This window comes from Miniopterus natalensis, chromosome 8, assembly GCF_054644295.1.
Source record: "Miniopterus natalensis isolate mMinNat1 chromosome 8, mMinNat1.hap1, whole genome shotgun sequence".
Lineage (NCBI taxonomy): Eukaryota > Metazoa > Chordata > Mammalia > Chiroptera > Miniopteridae > Miniopterus > Miniopterus natalensis.
Window position 1 is genome coordinate 2,483,695 of NC_142088.1, and position 16,602 is coordinate 2,500,296.

Genomic DNA, 16,602 nt, shown 5'->3' on the forward strand with positions numbered 1-16,602 from the left:
TCAGGGTGTCTGCTTTCCAAGCGTGTCTTCCACGGGAACACGGTTTAGATTGTTCACCCGGTTGTGGTGAAAACCACTCGTGTTTACGATGTCAGCCCAAGTCCACCGTAATATAAAAAGTCAGTTTTTATTCCTTTTCAATTTTTCTTCCACTTTTGTTTATTTATTTTTTTACCCTCACCTGAGGATATTTTTCCCATTGATTTTTAGGGACAGTAGAAGGAAGGAAGGGAGAGAGGGAGAGAGAAACATCAATGCGAGAGAGACACATCGATAGCTTGCCTCCCGCACGGGCCCTCAATCAGGGCTGGGGATCAAACCCGCAATCCAGGTACGTGCCCCTCACGGAAATCGAACCCCGAGACCTTCCGGTGCGCGGGCTGAAGCCCTAACCGTGGAGCCACACCGGCCAGGGCTTTCTTCCACTTTTGTAGGAAAAGATAAATGTGAAGGAAGCCTGGAGATTATGGCCCAAGATTGTGCAAAAAAACCAAACCAACCAACCAAACAAAAGAAAACACAATATAGAAACACTCCCCCCTCCCACTGCAGAAGTTATTTATTTTAAACAAACAGAAAAGCACCACTTTTTCTGGTCACTAGGGAGACGTGCAGTTCACGGTTCTCAGGCGAGTATTTCTGCGAGCTCTGCGTTTGTTGAACAGCTTGGTCTGGCCCGAGCCCCGCGGAGGGGCTGCCGGTGCTCTGTTTAGGACACGAGCGGGGTTGAAGCCGAGGAAGCCAGTCCCCGCAGGGAGGTCACAGCGCCAGGGATGTCTGCTGCCAAACGTTATCACAGCAGATTCTCCCGAGACACAGAGGAGGCCGGCATCTCCAGACACAGGGGAAAGGGCGGGACGGCACCGGCCGGGAATCGAACTGCGATTTCCTGGTTCACGGGTTGACGCTCAACCGCTGAGCCACGCCGGCCGGGGGCCACGCAGTTCTTAAATTAAGGAGAGTGTCTAAAGCAAAGCGCTAAAAAATATGAATTATCGGACCGGAAACTGAAAACATCTCAGGATGCGGGAGATGGTTTGTAAGACGTGTCCTGGCACCTGCTGACGCCCGGCTGTGGTGCAGGCAGAGAAACTAGAGGCGTCGGCTGTTTCTCCCCAGCCCCTGAGCAGCGCCCTGTGTCTGTCACTCATCCCAGCTCCTGCCCGTCACTGTCCAGAGTCAGGCCTGGGCTCGGCCAGGCCGGGCGGCCCAGAGCTCCGTTCTCTGCTCCGAGCCCAGCGTGGGAATCCGGAGACTTGGCCGCATGTGTGGGTGCCCCGCCCCCCGCCCAGGTGCCGCTCGGAGCGCGATGATCAATGTCACCGTTTTAAGAGTCAGGGCTGGAAAACCCAGCCATCTTGCTTCTGTCCCCTAACAGTCAATTCTGGATGATTTCCCAGGACAGGGCTTCCCGAGGCTGAGACCTTGATCGCTGCTGTTGGCGTGGGCAGGGCCTGCCTTGGCCGGCTCCGCCAGGAACGGGGACATTCCACGGGCCCCAAACACGGTTCCAGGTGTGCTGCGTAGAGTGTGCTCTCCGAGTTGTTTTTATATGAATCAGGTCTTTATAAAGGTTTGAGGACAGCCGTGGTCACCGTCACCCATGCCCGGCTCTGAGGTGAGTGCCGGCTCCTCTCACCTTCCGTTATGCTTCCAGGTAGGTTCTAGAGTCTCCTTTTAGAGAAAGAACCTCGAGTGGGGAGGGCGAGACCCAGGCACCACCAAACTCAGAACTGTGACCACGGACACTGGGCGGTGGACGGAGTGGTCAGCTGCCTTGTAAACGGGCTGCTCACGTCCTGGCCACCTAGCGGAGGAAGGGGTGTGGGCACTGACCCAGCCCCGGGCCCGCAGCTGTGCCCACCACGCGTGTTCTCCAAGGCCCGTGTTTCCCCACGGCCCGGCGGGTTTGGAACCACAGTTCTAACTGCGCAGGAAACCCCGCAGTCCGCGGTGTCTTCTGGGTACCGAGGGGACCACTTTAAGAAACACTCCACCTGGGGCAGGTCCGCCCGGTGTAACACTCAAGGCCTCAGGTCACAGTAGAAGTCAGAATGCTCAGGACATGAATTTCCACAAGGAATCATTTCACAGACGGAGTGTGTGTGACATACACCCAGAGACTGGAGATCAGAGGGGCACTCTGATAATTTATTTTATGCAATTATACGAATTCAGTGATATACTATTAAAGGCCATATGAAATGAGATTGTGTGGGCAGAGATATTAATCTTAAAAGAAATCCAAAGTAAATGAAGAATGATCGTGTCGCTTAATTGAAGATTCATAGATGTAACTGAGCACTGAGCAGACATGAGACTGGGAGGGAGAACTGGCTCTGGGGTCATTATTTACCCCAATAGGCCCAGGGCTGCCTTTGGGAGCTGCTGGCAATCAACTGAGAGACCCCAGCTTTGCAGCGTCACCTGGTATTTACAGATTTCCGAGAGAGGCACTCGTCACCATGCCTCCCCCGCAGGGCGCCGGGCAGGGCAGGCTCTGCGTTACCTGATGGGTCAATGCTGAGAAGCTGCCACTTCTGCAGATCGTCACACCTGTCATGAGCTCCAGCCCGCCAGTGCCTCCAGGGTGGGGGGCACCAGCAAGTCTCGGGGGAATGTCTGTCTCCTTCCTGCCCCCCAACTTTATATACGACCACATGTAAAACCAAACGTCCGTAACTCATTTTTTAAGGCTGTAACTCCATAAACAAATCTGTCGTGACAAATGCATCCACGTACAAAAGAAAACATTTCTGCTAAGGACACAATGAAATGATAGGCACCTTACGTTGAGAAGCTGACGTTAAAAAATAGTGAACAATGCCCGGCTGGTGTGGCTCAGTTGGTTGAGCGTCGACCCATGAACCAAGAGGTCACAGGTTCGATTCCAGGTCAGGGCACCTGCCTGGGTTTTGGGCTGGATCTCGGGGGGAGGAGCATGCAGGAGGCAGCCGATCAATGACTCTCTCTCGTCATTGATGTTCCATCTCTTCCACTCACTTCCTCTTTTAAAATCAATAAAAACGTGTGTTTTTTAAAAAAGTTAAAAAAAACCCCACAGTGAATGAGCATTTAAAGACCCTTTAAAATACAACAGAAATGATACTGAATGGGACTGTTGCTAAAATGCTATTATTTCTCTCTCGTTTTATCTTTCTTGAAGATACCACGGGGGTCAAGCTCCATTGGCACCTTAGCGGATGACAATTCCCCCTTGAGGAATGAAAACAAAGAATATGTTAAAAAAATTGGTCTTTAACAGGCATCGTGAAAATGTAGTTTTGTTTTCCGGATGCATTTTTTATTTTTCCCTGGCCGAGAGCGGAGCTTTCGGCGGCGAGAGAGGGAGTAATTGAGGAAGGAAGGGAAAGGCCGTGATATAAATCAGCAGAGGTTAATGGCCGGGATGTGAAGAGGGGGACTTGTTTACAGAAATACCGCGCAATTTAAAATTTACAAGAGATTTAATGCCACTGCTTGGCAATCGCTGAAACCAACGGCCCAGAAAACGGTGACATTAAGAAAAATATTACAGTTATAATCTTCCCCAAATAAGTCAATTAGTGTTAGGGCGCGGGCTGGCGATTACCTGACCCATTTGGCTCGCACTTAAGTGAAAAAAAAAAAAAAAGCATCCCCCCATTATGCCGAGATCGCTGGATTGTGACCTGTTTTGCATCCCACGTCATGTTCGCCAGGCTCGGGCGGGAGGGCTCTGGCGGCGGGCGGCGGGGCTCCCTTGCCTGGCATCGCAATAATGCTGACCCCTGACATTTGTAATCATAAAGAAAGGCAATTTATAATTGTGTTGTTCAAATGAAGGTGGGGAGGGGGGGGATCAGAAATCCAATCTGCTATTATACCAAAGCAGCGACGGCTGTCTTCGCGGGGGGCCGGAAAAAAAAGCAACTCGAGTCAATTTGTGAACTTTGGCACCGGCCGACCTTTAGAAACACGACAATATCCTGAATTTACAAGCGGTGGCAGCCCATGCAAATGGCCCGGCCGCCGCCTCTGGATGGAGCGCGTCGGCAAAACAAATTAAGACTGTTGCTTAAATGTCACGGCGCGCTATTGTGCTCGGCCACAGATCATTACACCTGATGCTAACACTTTTAAAAACGGTAATAACTTGGGAAATATTACATCGAGGGCCCGCATGGATAAGGCAAAAGCAAAAAGCAAAAAAAAAAAAAAAAAAAAAAAAAAGAGAGAGATGGAAATAGGCTGCCGGAGCGAGTCGCGCGCGGCCGCGCGGGACGGAAGGGAAAGGTCAGGCTTCGCGGGCGCGTCCGGCGGCGGCCGGGAGGGGGCGCTGCGCGCGGGCGCGTTACCTTCGGTGTTGGTGCTGCTGCTGCTGTATATATTTCGCAGGCTACCAACACGGTTTAGTTTCCACGCCTTGCGTTTGGCTGCATCCCGAGAGCAGAGGGGGGAGGGGGGAGGAGAGAGGAAACAAACAGAAGACATCAGATGAAAAGGGGAGAAGAGAAACGTCAGAGCGGCGCGTGACGTCACCACCGGCCGGTCCCGAGGGTGGGGGATGGGCGCTGGTGGGTCCCCGCGGGCCTCTGCTCCCCCCACCCAGGCAGCCCCCGGGGACTCGGGTGGGGTGGGGTGAGGGTGGGGCCGCCAGCATTAGGTTTGCGCAGAATCAGCGGCCAGGCCAGGGCGAGGAAGGCCACGGGCCCTGCCCCCCTGCTGGGTGTTACTCGTGGCCTCTCCCAGCAGTGCCAGGCTGGCCGTGTCCTTGGGGGGCTGCGAGGCCAGTAGCCATAAGCCCAGTGATGTGGCAAAACCTGACAGCAAATCGCAGCAAGGGAGCCCGGGGGGGAGCAGCTCCTGCGTGTGCCAGGGGACAGAGGTCCTAACACCCAGAGCTGGGGCAAGGTGAAGTCCTCCCCCCCTCCCCGTCTAAATCTAAGTGTCGGAGACGTGCCCCTCACCTCTACATCCTGGAGGTATCTGTAAGGTACCTGTCCCAGGCGACCCCTAAGGACCTGTCCCAGGCGACCCCTAAGGACCTGTCCCAGGCGACCCCTAAGGACCTGTCCCAGGCGACCCCTAAGGACCTGTCCCAGGTGGCAGCACACCTGGGGAGGGGGCTTCCGGTTCCCGCCACTACAAACGTGCCTCAGACACAGGGACCCAAACTATCCTGTTTTCAAGTGTTGCCTTTTGAAACGCTCGGAGGATAATTCCCAGGCTCCTCAGGTGTAACGGGCGCGCTCACAGAGTGAAAGCCGGGCCTGAATGATCTCAATAGCGATGCTCCGGCATCTCGGCCCGAAATTCTCAAGTTCCAGAAAGCAGCCGCCAGCGAGAGGCTGCAAACTTACCTCCGCCTGCATTTACATATAAATAGGAGGGCTGGGCGGCCCTGCAGGGAGGGTGTGGGGGGCTCTCTGGCCGGCCTGCCTTGGGCCTGGCATTTTTCATACTTTGGTGGCCCATCCCTGTACGACGCCCAGGCAGGAAGTGCGCTCACAGCCTGGTTTCCTATTAACCTATTGATGAAATAATCAATTTTAATGTGTGAAATGCCATGCCTTTTCCTTCTGCTGAACAAATGACTGTTCCTGGCTGATACCAAGGTCCTGCTACCGGCATTCATCTCCCGGGGCATCGACCGCCCCGAGTCCGCCAGCTTAGAAGCTCCAATTTGAAAATACAATCGTAGGACCATCGATAAAACCTGAGGTTCTGTGCGATGCGGCTGCCGGTTCACCTCTAAGGGAGACGGAGGCACCGCACCGGGTGGGCCCAGGAGTCGCCACCCGAGGCTGCTGGCCGGCTGCCCGGCCCCATCTGAGCGCCATGCACCTTGGCCACCGTGTGCGCAGCGTCCCCTTGCTCTCAGGCCTCTGGAACAGGGGTCGATTCTTGAGGCCTTCCTGTGGACCGGCCCAAAAAACTACACTTTCTGGGCAGCCTTTGTTTTAATTAGGAAATTCAGTTTTTTTAGAAAAACAGTTTCAGAAATATAGTTTCTTCCACTTAAGTGCAGGCTAACTTATTTTGATTTTTGTCACTAATGTTATTTATTTTTCACAAAAACTATTATTTTACTTTATTAAAAAAAAAAGATGGTTTGTTGTTAGACTAACAATTAAAATAAAATAAACGTCTGGGTAAAGGTCACTAGATTCTTGACTGATACACATTAAGGGTCAACTCAGAAACTATTATTTGAATGCTGGAATTTCACCTGTCACCGGACACAAGGCGGCAGAGCGTGAGCCCCGGGTCAGTGTTTAATACGGGACTACTGTGCTCATCAGATAAGCGAGTCTCCCCTCCTCCGCCCACAGGTGCCAGTCGCAAGGCCTGAGGCAGCTGCTTCAATGGCGTGATGTCCCAGAACCGCCTCAAATGTCTGAGAACACAAATGCCAGTCACAGTGGACACACAGCCCCAACACACAACGTCCGATCTGCTGCGAACGAATGGCCAGCCCGGACACAGACGGACTGACCCCCCTCCCTGAGACCTGCACATTCAGCAGAACTCTCTGAACCCCAGCCTGGGCCGGCAGAGAAGGCAGCCGCCCGGGGACAGGAAGCCGTTAGCGAGACCGAATTCTCCCCGTCGTGGCTCCAAAACGCGAAGGGTGAGCTCAGGCGAGAGACAAGACTGCCACACGCACGTCACAGCCGGGGCTGCACCGGACACACAGCTGACCGTCAAGAGCCGAACAGGCGGGATGGGAGTCTCCCTGTACTGGCTGGAATGTACCTTATTTTTCCCTGGCTTTTCAGAGAGAGTGGGAGGGAGGGAGGGAGGGAGAGAGACGCACTGATTGGCTGCCTCCCACACGCACCCCAACAACGGCCAGGGATCTAGTCTGCAACCCAGGGATGTTCCTTTGGCTGGAATCGAACCCGGGACCCTTCAGTCCGCAGGCCGACCTTCTAACCACTGAGCCAAACCGGCCAGGGCAGGGATGCGCTTTCTAAGCATAAAAAAGGTCCAAACTTTGAAAAGGGCAGGTTAAGGGAGTACAGGGACACCCCTAAACCGGAAGGCACAAGTCTGCCGCCATGTACAGGGTATTGTTAACTTACCCTAAAGCCAACGGAGACGGCCTGCAGGTGCGCACCGAAGGCACTGTTAGCAGCGGAGCTGGTAAGGCCGTCTTTGAGTTACAGAGAGTGACCGCCGTGCTTCTGGTACCCAAATACCACTGTGGACAAGTGTGCCGGCACGTGCACCCAGGATGCCACGTGACGTGGCCCCTCCCGGAAAGCAGCCCTGCTGACGCCCACGTCTGACGACTGATTTTTTGGGTCCTGGGTCACCCCACGGGCAGGTGGGTGGCTGTCACCTAGCTCCTCCGAGTCTCAACTGCTGCCCATCGCGAAGAGAGGCTGGTGTGACCTCTCATTCACAGACGTTTCTCAAGGCGTCCGGTCGTTGCAGACTTTGTGTCGGGGGACGGAGCGAGGTGTGGCCTGATCAGTGGCCACCGCCTCGTAATCACTCCCAGTCCCGCTTCCTCAGAGGCGGGGAAGGAAAACCGCGCCGATCACGCGCTGCGCTGAGAGTCGCTGGAATCACTTAGGCCTAACGACGCCCAATTATTCCACGTGGCCTCATTCTGTGGGAGCTACGGCTTTTCATGTGAGTCTGTGCGATGATCACAGGCGTCTCAAAATTTTATCTTAAAAGAAAATTTCTATTTCGTTTCTCTGAGCAAAATATTTTCCTTCCTACAGCGCGTGGGAGCCTGAGGGCCGGTGACAGGCGGCAGGCCTCCGACGCCAGCCTCTCCTGAGCAGCGCTCGACAGAGGAATCGAAACAGTCAGTCCACGGCCGGCTCCGACCAGCAGGTTTTATCCCAAACTGTCCTCCAGCAGAGTTTGCACCAGGAGGCCGCGGACTTATGCTAACGTCACCTCCGGTCTCCAGACTCTTCGTAGATAAATATTCCTCAGGCAGCCGATTTAAAAACGGTGCAGCTGGGAAGGTGCACGGGCGAGCCCTGGGCGCCCTGCTGATGCTCAAGGGGGCGTGAATCACGTCCCGGGGAGGCCGACCAGCTGGGAGGGGAGGCTCTGCAGGCCTGGAATCCACCCTGAGAACTAACAGGGTCTTTTTACCCCCAAGGAGCAGGGGGCTGGGTGAAGAGGGTGAGCCCCTCGCTTCTCAGAACGTCTTGTCTCAGAATGAAACAAACACCCCCCTGCATTCATTCGGGAGGGTGCACGCCTGTCTCTCGGAGAAGCCACGGGACACCCCACACGCACGACCCCGCACGCACCAGGCGTGCAGTCGTTTTTATTTTTATTTTATTAATTTTTTAAATGAATCCTCACCGGAGGAGCGAAGGTATTTTTTTCGATTGATTTTAGAGAGAGTGGAAGAGAGGGGGAGGGGATGGGGGGAGAGAGAGGGGAGGAGAGACATCTATTCGACAGACACACATGGATCAGCTGCCTCCCACACACGCCCTGGCCAGGCATGTGGGTATGTGCCCTCGACTGGGAACCGAACCCTCGACCCTCCGGTGCGCAGGCCGACACTCTAACTGCTGAACCACCCCGCTATTTATTTTTATTGTTATTTTAAATATATCTTTATTGATCCGCTATTTATTTTTAAAGATGTCATCGGTATGGACACTCCTGTGCTCCTCGGGGCAGTCCAGGCGACGCTGGCACCGGGACACTCTGGGAAGCCCGTCCCCAGGGGCCGGCGCGGGCAGGAACGGGCTCCGCTGTGGTCTTCCGTCACCTGCAGTTTCCTGTGCCCCGTATCCTGGGATCCCTGTCGGCGGCGATTTCCCTGCGGGGTCGGAGATCGGCGATTCCTCTCGCACGGGCGGCCTGAACCCCCACGTGCCCAGCAGGGCTGTGCACGCGTCTGCTCGCCTGGGACCAGGCAGCGGCTCTTTTCACAAGACGCAGCCCCGAAGATTCTCTCGCACGACGGGAACTCGCTCCTTCCGCTGCAAGGGGGCTTCCTGGAGGCGGCGGCGCAGAGGAGGGGTCATGTTGAAACGTCTGCTGAAAGGGCCTCTGAGGGGATTAGGCAAAACCCGAGGCCAAAGACAGGACACGTGTTTGGGAAGCAGAATCGCTCGGTCGTCGGCAGTGTCCAGCAAGGCCCAGCGTGCTTTCGAAAATTCAACGCCAAAGACGGCAGGAAAAAACATCTCGGTAAAACTCTGAAATAAACAATCAACTCTTAATTACAAAATTTTGATACAATTTCTAATAACTCCTAACGGCTCTCTTCACAGCAAATACAATTTCCACGCCGGTGACTTCGTTTACCACTCTCGGATCTGCAAGCTGCCAGGGCGTCTACACAGTGGGCTCGGGCAGACGCCGACAGAAAATGCCACTAACCCTGGAAGACAGCGAAAATAAAAACTAAGTAAAAACTGCAGGATACGCCATAAAACCAGAAGTTCCAATTAGGTGGAGGGCGGGTTTTCCTTTCGGCCGAGAAACACACTGCGAGCAGAGGGCGGGTTCAAGTGCCCCCGGAATTAATTGGGTATTTCGTTCCGACGCCCCGAGCGTAGGCCTTTCACCAGGGACGGAGATGGGAGGTGACGTCCGTGGGACAGACCCTTTATGATGAACCTGCGACGCAGGCCTTCCTCTGGCACGTCAGGCGGAGGTGAGAAATACAGCTGCCGCCGAGGCCTGGAAACTTCTCTCCTTGTCTTCACGGAGCAGCTGTCCATTTGCAGAAGGGAGAATTTTTTGGGGGGGCAGGTGGCTTCTTAGGAAGTTGAAATTGGGGCTCCTCGGCCTCAGGGCTCCCTGCTCTTTGCACTGCACGCTGCCCTTCGGCAGACACAGGCGGAAAACCGAATTCTCAGGTGGGAACGTGAGGCGCGAGCCAGGCTGCTGAACGTGCCCCCGACGGCAGGGCCGCCCCCGCCGGCGCCCGGGACCCCTCCGGCTTCCCCAGGCGGAGGGAGTGATAATGGGAAACATCCGTCTCCCCCTTTCTCTTTTTTCTCTCTTCTCTTATTTCTTCTCAATTTCCTCTGACGGAACATATTGCAGGCTTTTTTTTTTTTTTTTTTTTTAAAAGACAGAATCTTTGTCAACGATTCCAGAAAAAAAAATAGTTTTTTAATAAAACTTCAAATTGCGCTATCGTATTTCAAAGGCGATGGGCAGTTAGAGCGACTAATCAAAGGAACAATTTCCCCGCGACGGGGCTCGTGGGCCTGGCTCGCAGGGCTGTCACTGCGGGGCTGTGATCACTGGACCGCCGGCCGAAGCCGCGCAAACAGCGCGTTTCATCTGCCGGCTCCGCAGCTCGCTTCCTGCCACCGCCCGGCGGAGGACACCTCGGGGTGAGTCCGTCAATCACGGCCCCTTCCCCGAGGCCGGCAGAACCCGAGAAGACTCCTGGAAACACCTTCCCGAAAGCACTGTTTCACCTCCCGCTTGGGGGGGCCTTGCCCGGAGATCCCCAGCAGCCCCTGGACTTGGGTTCAAGGAGCCCGGCCGCGGGGGCGTGGCATGTATGTGCAGAGATCAGAGCGGGGAACGAGGGGACTCTGGGCGACTGCGTCTCCCTGCGGTTATGGAAATGCAGCCCTTTAAACGCTAACAGATTTCTCCCCACAGAACTGCTCGGGCTAGAAAACGGCCCAGCTTTTCAGCACGGTCCCTGGTTATGGTCAGTGAAGGAACAAGGTCTCTGCTATCCTAGGAGGGGCTGGAAGAGTATCACAAGAGCGGACACAGCGAAGTGACCGCAAACGTCTCGTTGCTTTTAATTTAAAAATAATTTCAAAACGCCAACAGAACTCGGCTTCAAGCTGCAACACACTGGAAGGCTATTTTAATATTATTGCAAAAGCAAAGTTCACTCCAGATCAGGGCAATCCTGAGAATAAACCGTGTCCACTCTATGGCCAAGCCAACCAGCCTGTCCGCACCCACACGTGTTCAGCTTGTCATCCACACACGCCCGTAACTGTCACACTAGCGGGCGCAGCTCTGGCCGAGCCCCGAGCTACGTTCAAAGGGAAGGGGGCTACGTGGCCAGTTTCCGAGCAGCTGCAGCCAGTCCTTACAGGCCAACGCCAAGTCATTTCAAACTCTACGCTACCAAAAACACGACATTCTGTTTAACTTAACGGAGCCGCAGACGGCGACACATCCAAGCACTTACAGGTGTGTACATGCATGTTTGTGTACACGTATATTTCTTCTCTTCGCTGTGTCCGCCGAGGGCCAAAAAGTGATGATTGCCCAGGAGCAGTGAGCACCTGGCCCCGCATCTCGGGCTCTGACATCACTGTCGAGGGAGAAGAACCGGGCTCCTTGGAGCAGCGGCCGATTCTGGGGTGGAGGCGGGAGCATGCGGATGGGCCTGGAGCACCCCGTGGTTCCAGAGAGCAAGGAAGTGCTCCCACGCTCCCACACACACACACACGCGTGTGCCACACGGACCGGGGGGGGCAGAAAGACACAGCAGCCAACGGAAAGGGCCCCAGTGGCTGACGCTGGAGCTATCTGAGCAAAAAAGGGAACAAAGTACAAAGTAAATACCCAGGAGTCCCCATGGATATAAATGACTGAATAAATTAATAAGTGGGGGTCAATCTCCCAGGCAGGAGAATTCCAAATTCATGTAGGCAGCTCCCCCTAAAGGAGGGGGCGCAGCTCCCCATTCCTTACCCGGGCGCTGTGCGCGGGCCCCCCTCCCACAGGGGGCGCGTGGAAGTGGGGGGGTGGGACGGAGGGGCAGTAACTTCCCAGAGGGGACCCGTGACGACAGCCTCAGGCCAGGTGGCCAAAGTCAACGCTGACAGCCCTAAGTCACGCTGAGGGTGTGCACAGCCGGCCTTGGGGGGACGGGGGCCCGGTGCAGGGGCCCCCTTCTCTGCACAGGAGGGTCACCTCCATCCCAGAGCTGCCACGAGGTGTGAGAGACAACACACCAGGAGGGGTACCACGCTGGGCCTCCGTACAGGCCGCGTCCCCCCCCCCCCCCCCCCCGCTGACCGTGGGAGGTCAGGGCCGCAGGAGCCGCGGGGGGAACATCGGAGCCCGCAGGCGGGACACGGGGAGGGAGGCGCTGGCCGAAAGCACTGGGGGCGCCTTTGCAAGGGCCTCTGCCCGCGCCGAGCCTCTCCACGGTCAGACGGTCAGACGAGCTGGTCGGGCTCTTAAATCCAGCCCCTCTGACCCCTCCCACTCACACGTACCGATTTCATTCTCAGGAAATGCAGTCATTTAAAGAAATAGACTTAATTTCAGAACCTAAGGAGTTCAAGGCAATAAATGAAACAAATGGAGTGAGATGCTGTCATGAAGCGGATTTCTGTAACTTTTGGTAAAATTCAATAATTCTGTGAGATCCGGCCATGGAGGACGGCTCTCCCCGGGGCCTGTCCGTCTGCACCGCCCTCCTTTCCCGGGTCTGAACGTCCCACCCGGGCAGGGGGCCTGGATGAGTCCCACCCTCGGAGGGCAAGAGCCCCCGGGGAAGGGGAACAGGTGAAATTCTTCCACGCCGAGAATCTCGAACAACAGCCTCGCACGGGGGTGGGCTGGGGGGTGGCGACACTGTCTGTTAACGTTATTTTCAGGTCTCCTTTGTCATGACGTCGGACTTGAAGCAGCTTCTGCACACGCAGAGCGAAGGAAGGAGGGGTGGCGGGGAGGAACTCCACCGGGAGAAGTGGGGGCGCTGGGGCGGGCGACCTCCCCTGCGGCGGGCGGGCTGTCGCCGGCCGCGAGGATACAGGTCGTCCCGGAGGCGGGGGCAGCCGGGCGGCTCAGAGCCCTGCAAGCTCCGTCTCCTCAAACAATAAACCCAACACCTCTGCAGGGATCCGCGTGTAAGACCCTGCCCAGCACACGCCCTGCGCACGGCCCCGACACGGACGCCACGGAGACCAAATCACAGGCACAGCGGCAAAGCACAGAAGACAGGCCTTAGGGCACCGTGGAGATACCGCTGACAGTGGTGGGAACCCAGCTCAGGGCGACGTCCAGGACCGTGACGCTTTGAAAGGCCTTCATCAGGGGCAACGTGGGTCCTCCGCACGCCCGCCCTCCTCCCCCGATGGCCCTGGGAGGGTAACCGCACAGGGTCTCAATGACAGGCCAGTGAACTCAGTGCTACTCCCCTCTCCTACTTTAGCCAGTGGTAGAATCGCATTTTATGAGAACAAAACTTGGGTAAAAAAGTAAAAAAAAAAAAAAAAAAAAAAATGGCCAAGATCAATCTCTCTCAGTAGCTCCTAATTTTTTTGAAGAAAGGCAGGCGCTTCTGACGAGCAGGATCTGGCAGCGTTCTGAACCGAGGGACACCGAACGTCACCTGTAACTCTTTCAGCCGTGAGAAGGAATCTCCCGTTAGTCACGGGATCGGCACACACTCCCCGTCTACACAGGCGACCCCCGGACCAGGCCGCTGGCTCCATCCCCTTCCTTCCTCCGATCGACGGGGCTTCCCGGCTCCAGCACACGCTCACGCTGACATCGCCGGCCTGGGCGCAAGTAGGACCGGCACCGCTTCCCCAACCAAGGCGAGTGGCCCTGACGTTAAACAACACAGATCTTTCCGAATTAGCGTTTTTTATTGCTTTTGATGGTCTATGTTCACTGCAGCATTATTTACAATAGCCCTATATGGAAGCAACCCAGTGCCCAGCAATAGGTGAGTGGATAAAAAAAGCTGTGGTGTATATATATATATATATATATATATATATATATATATACACACACACGATGGAATATTACTTGGCCATGAAAAAAAGGGAAATTTTACCATTTGCAACAGCATGGATGAACCCAGAGGGTGTTATGCTGAGTGAAATAAGTCAGAGAAAGACAAATACCGTAAGATTTCACTTCTATGTGGGATCTTAAGAAATAAATGAACAAACAAAACAGAAACAGACTCACAGATACAGAGAACAGCCTGAGGGTTGCCAGAGGGGGAGGGGACTCGGGTGAAAGCCGAGGAGATTGAGGAGCGCAGACTGGCAGCCACAGAATAATCGGGGGGATGCAAGCACAGCACAGGGAATGCGGTCAGGAATATTATAACAACTACGTATGGCGCCAGGGGGCACTGGACTGACGAGGGGGGCCAGTTTGTAAATTATATAAATGTCTAACCACTTTGCTGCACACCTGAAACTAATAAAAATAATGCTGAATGTCAACTGTAATTAAAGAGTAAAAAAATAAAGGGCAAAAATATTTATTTAATTTATTTTTACTCTCCACCTGAGGATATTTTTTTCATTGCTTTTCAGAGAGAGTGGAAGGGAGGGAGCGAGAGACAAACATCCATGTGAGAGACACACCGATTGTTTGCCTCCGGCACAGGCCCCACCCAACCCAGGTACGTACCCTTGGTGGGAGTCGAACCCGGGACCCCTCAGTCCTCGGGCTGACGCTCTAACCACGGAGTCAGACCAGCTAGGGCGGCAAAGTTATTTCAAATAAACGGCCCGGTGGGAGGTACAAAAGGAAGGCTACCTAATCTCTGCTGCAGGAGAAACGAACCGTGTCGCGGAGCAACTTAAAAACCAGAGGACGCGCGTCAGACACCCTCCCTCTGCCTGTCGAGCGGCAGCGACCAGCGCGGGCCGGACGGGAGGGCGCTGAAGGTGCCGCACCCCGGGCGCAGGTGCGGGGGCAGCCGCCCGGCCCGCAGCAGCCCTCGCCGGCAACTCCGGGCGGGGCGGGAACCGCGGCGGCGGCCGCTAATCGTTTATTGAGTAATGAAACTGACACAACTGATAAAAGGTTTCAATCTGGAGAAAAATGACTGATCGCGTTTCGGTTTATTGGCACTGCCATTTGTGTGACAAACGGCCAGGACGCCCCGCGTTAATCTCCGCACACCTGCGAGCCCGGTGGCAGCTCGGCTCCCGCGCCCGGACGATCGGGGCGGCTAATAACCCCGCGCAGAGGCCGCGGGCCGCCCCGCGCTCCGTCACGGCTCACCTCGGGATCCGTCTGCACGGTGGGCTTTCTGGGGCGAGGGGCGAGGCGGGGAAGAGACGGAGGGTCACAGAAACAGGCCCGGCAACGACGGACAGACGAGGCGCGGCGGGGAGAGCAGGGTCCTCCGGGGAAACGGGACCCGCAGAGACCAACGCCCAACGGGCTTCCGGCCGAGGGGCGCCCACAGCCGCGAGGTGCCTGGGGTTCCAACCTGGTCTGCGGGTCACGGCGCCGATCCAGGCCGTCTGTCACCCGCCTGCCTCCCCGCACGCAGCGCGTCTGCTGCTTCCAGTCTGTCTTCTCCCCCGGCCTCTGCCTGGCAGGCAGTGGGGCTGTGAGTAAGCTGAAGGTGTTATCGCGAACAACACTCACAATAACGCGGGTGTTTCGACGGTGCCGGATGCTGACTCTGACTCTAGTTTCGGTAAAAATCCGATCGGTTCGACGTGCCCTCTCCCGGGAAATTCACGTCACGTGGAAACCAACCCAACTCAGGGTTCTGAGGCCTGCGCTCCGGCTGGGTGCCCGGGTGCCCGGGTCCCCGGGGCTGGGGGAAAAGTCAGGATTCAACAGGCTATGGAGGGGAGGGCGATTAGTTCCTCACGCGGCGGGGGGTAAATAATAGAAACTAGCCGGGACGCCAAGTCCATGGTCCACCGCTCAACGCTCAAAGCGGCGGGAACAAGCCCCGGTTCCCATTACTGTCCTATCAGCAGGCGCCGGTCGGCGGGTCCTCTGACCGTCCCTGTCCGCGACACCTGAGAAGCGCAACGTAACAAGGGACCGCCTGAGTCAGAACACACCGTGCCCGAGCCTTTCTCAGGCGACCCAATGCAACCTCCAGACACACGGCGGGCAACTGGCTCCCCGAGTAACACTCTGGCTGATACGGACGCAATCCCAGGAAAGGACTGAGGCAGCCTGCGTCCCGCCCCCCGGAAAGGGACGCGCTCAGGGATCCTGACAACCGTCCCCGCAGACAAGATAGCAACATCAACCCATTTCACAGCTCGGAGCCCCGAGGCGGCCGGAGACAGGGACCGGGCCCAGGTCGCCCCACCGGGGACAGGCGGAGCCGGAACTCACACCAGGAGGCTGGGGTCCTCGTGCCCGCCTGGGGTCATCGCCGCCACCATCCTACCCATTGCCCACACGCGGCCTCTCTGGACCAGGCGTGGGGTGGGCAGGGTGGGCTAGGACCGAAGCCGAATAAAAACCCGGACACGTGTGACGCTGGCCGCTTCGTTTTCACGGGCGGCGAGACTCTAAGCATTTCCTGAAAGTTTCAATCTGTGGAGAATCTTCACTTTTTTTTTCTCTCCCGGACTCACAATTCAAAAAGATATTACGGAAGACAATCAGAGGTGAGAGGCATTTCCCAGCAGCGGAGCAATGAGAGAAATGAAGCCCTAACGGGACACGCTTCAGCCAGACGGAGGCTTCTTCACGAGAACACGGGGTCGCAGGGCGAGCCACCCTAATTACGGGAGCGCTCCGAGCGCGCTGGGAAGGCGGCGAGGAATTGGACGCGGAATGAACCGCCCGCGTCCGCAGCCAATCGTGGGAAACGTCCGAGGCCCCCCCCCCCCGACCTCTGAGAACAGCCCGATGCAGAAGGAAATTATTGGAAAACTTTCCTGCGTTCCATCT

At 56.0% G+C, this 16,602-nt stretch overlaps 1 protein-coding gene across 5 annotated transcripts in view; it reads right to left on the reverse strand.

The window, feature by feature from the left end:
* AGAP1 (ArfGAP with GTPase domain, ankyrin repeat and PH domain 1) overlaps nt 1-16,602 on the reverse strand; it is a 335,462-nt gene that overhangs the window by 48,803 nt on the left and 270,057 nt on the right. The window contains exon 14 of one of the 5 annotated variants that reach the window (XM_087819496.1): nt 4,338-4,415. The exons of the other annotated variants lie outside the window; for them this stretch is intronic. Within the exon in view, the coding sequence (XP_087675622.1) occupies nt 4,338-4,415 (78 nt within the window). The remainder of the gene's footprint in view (nt 1-4,337; nt 4,416-16,602) is intronic. 5 annotated transcript variants of the gene reach the window in all.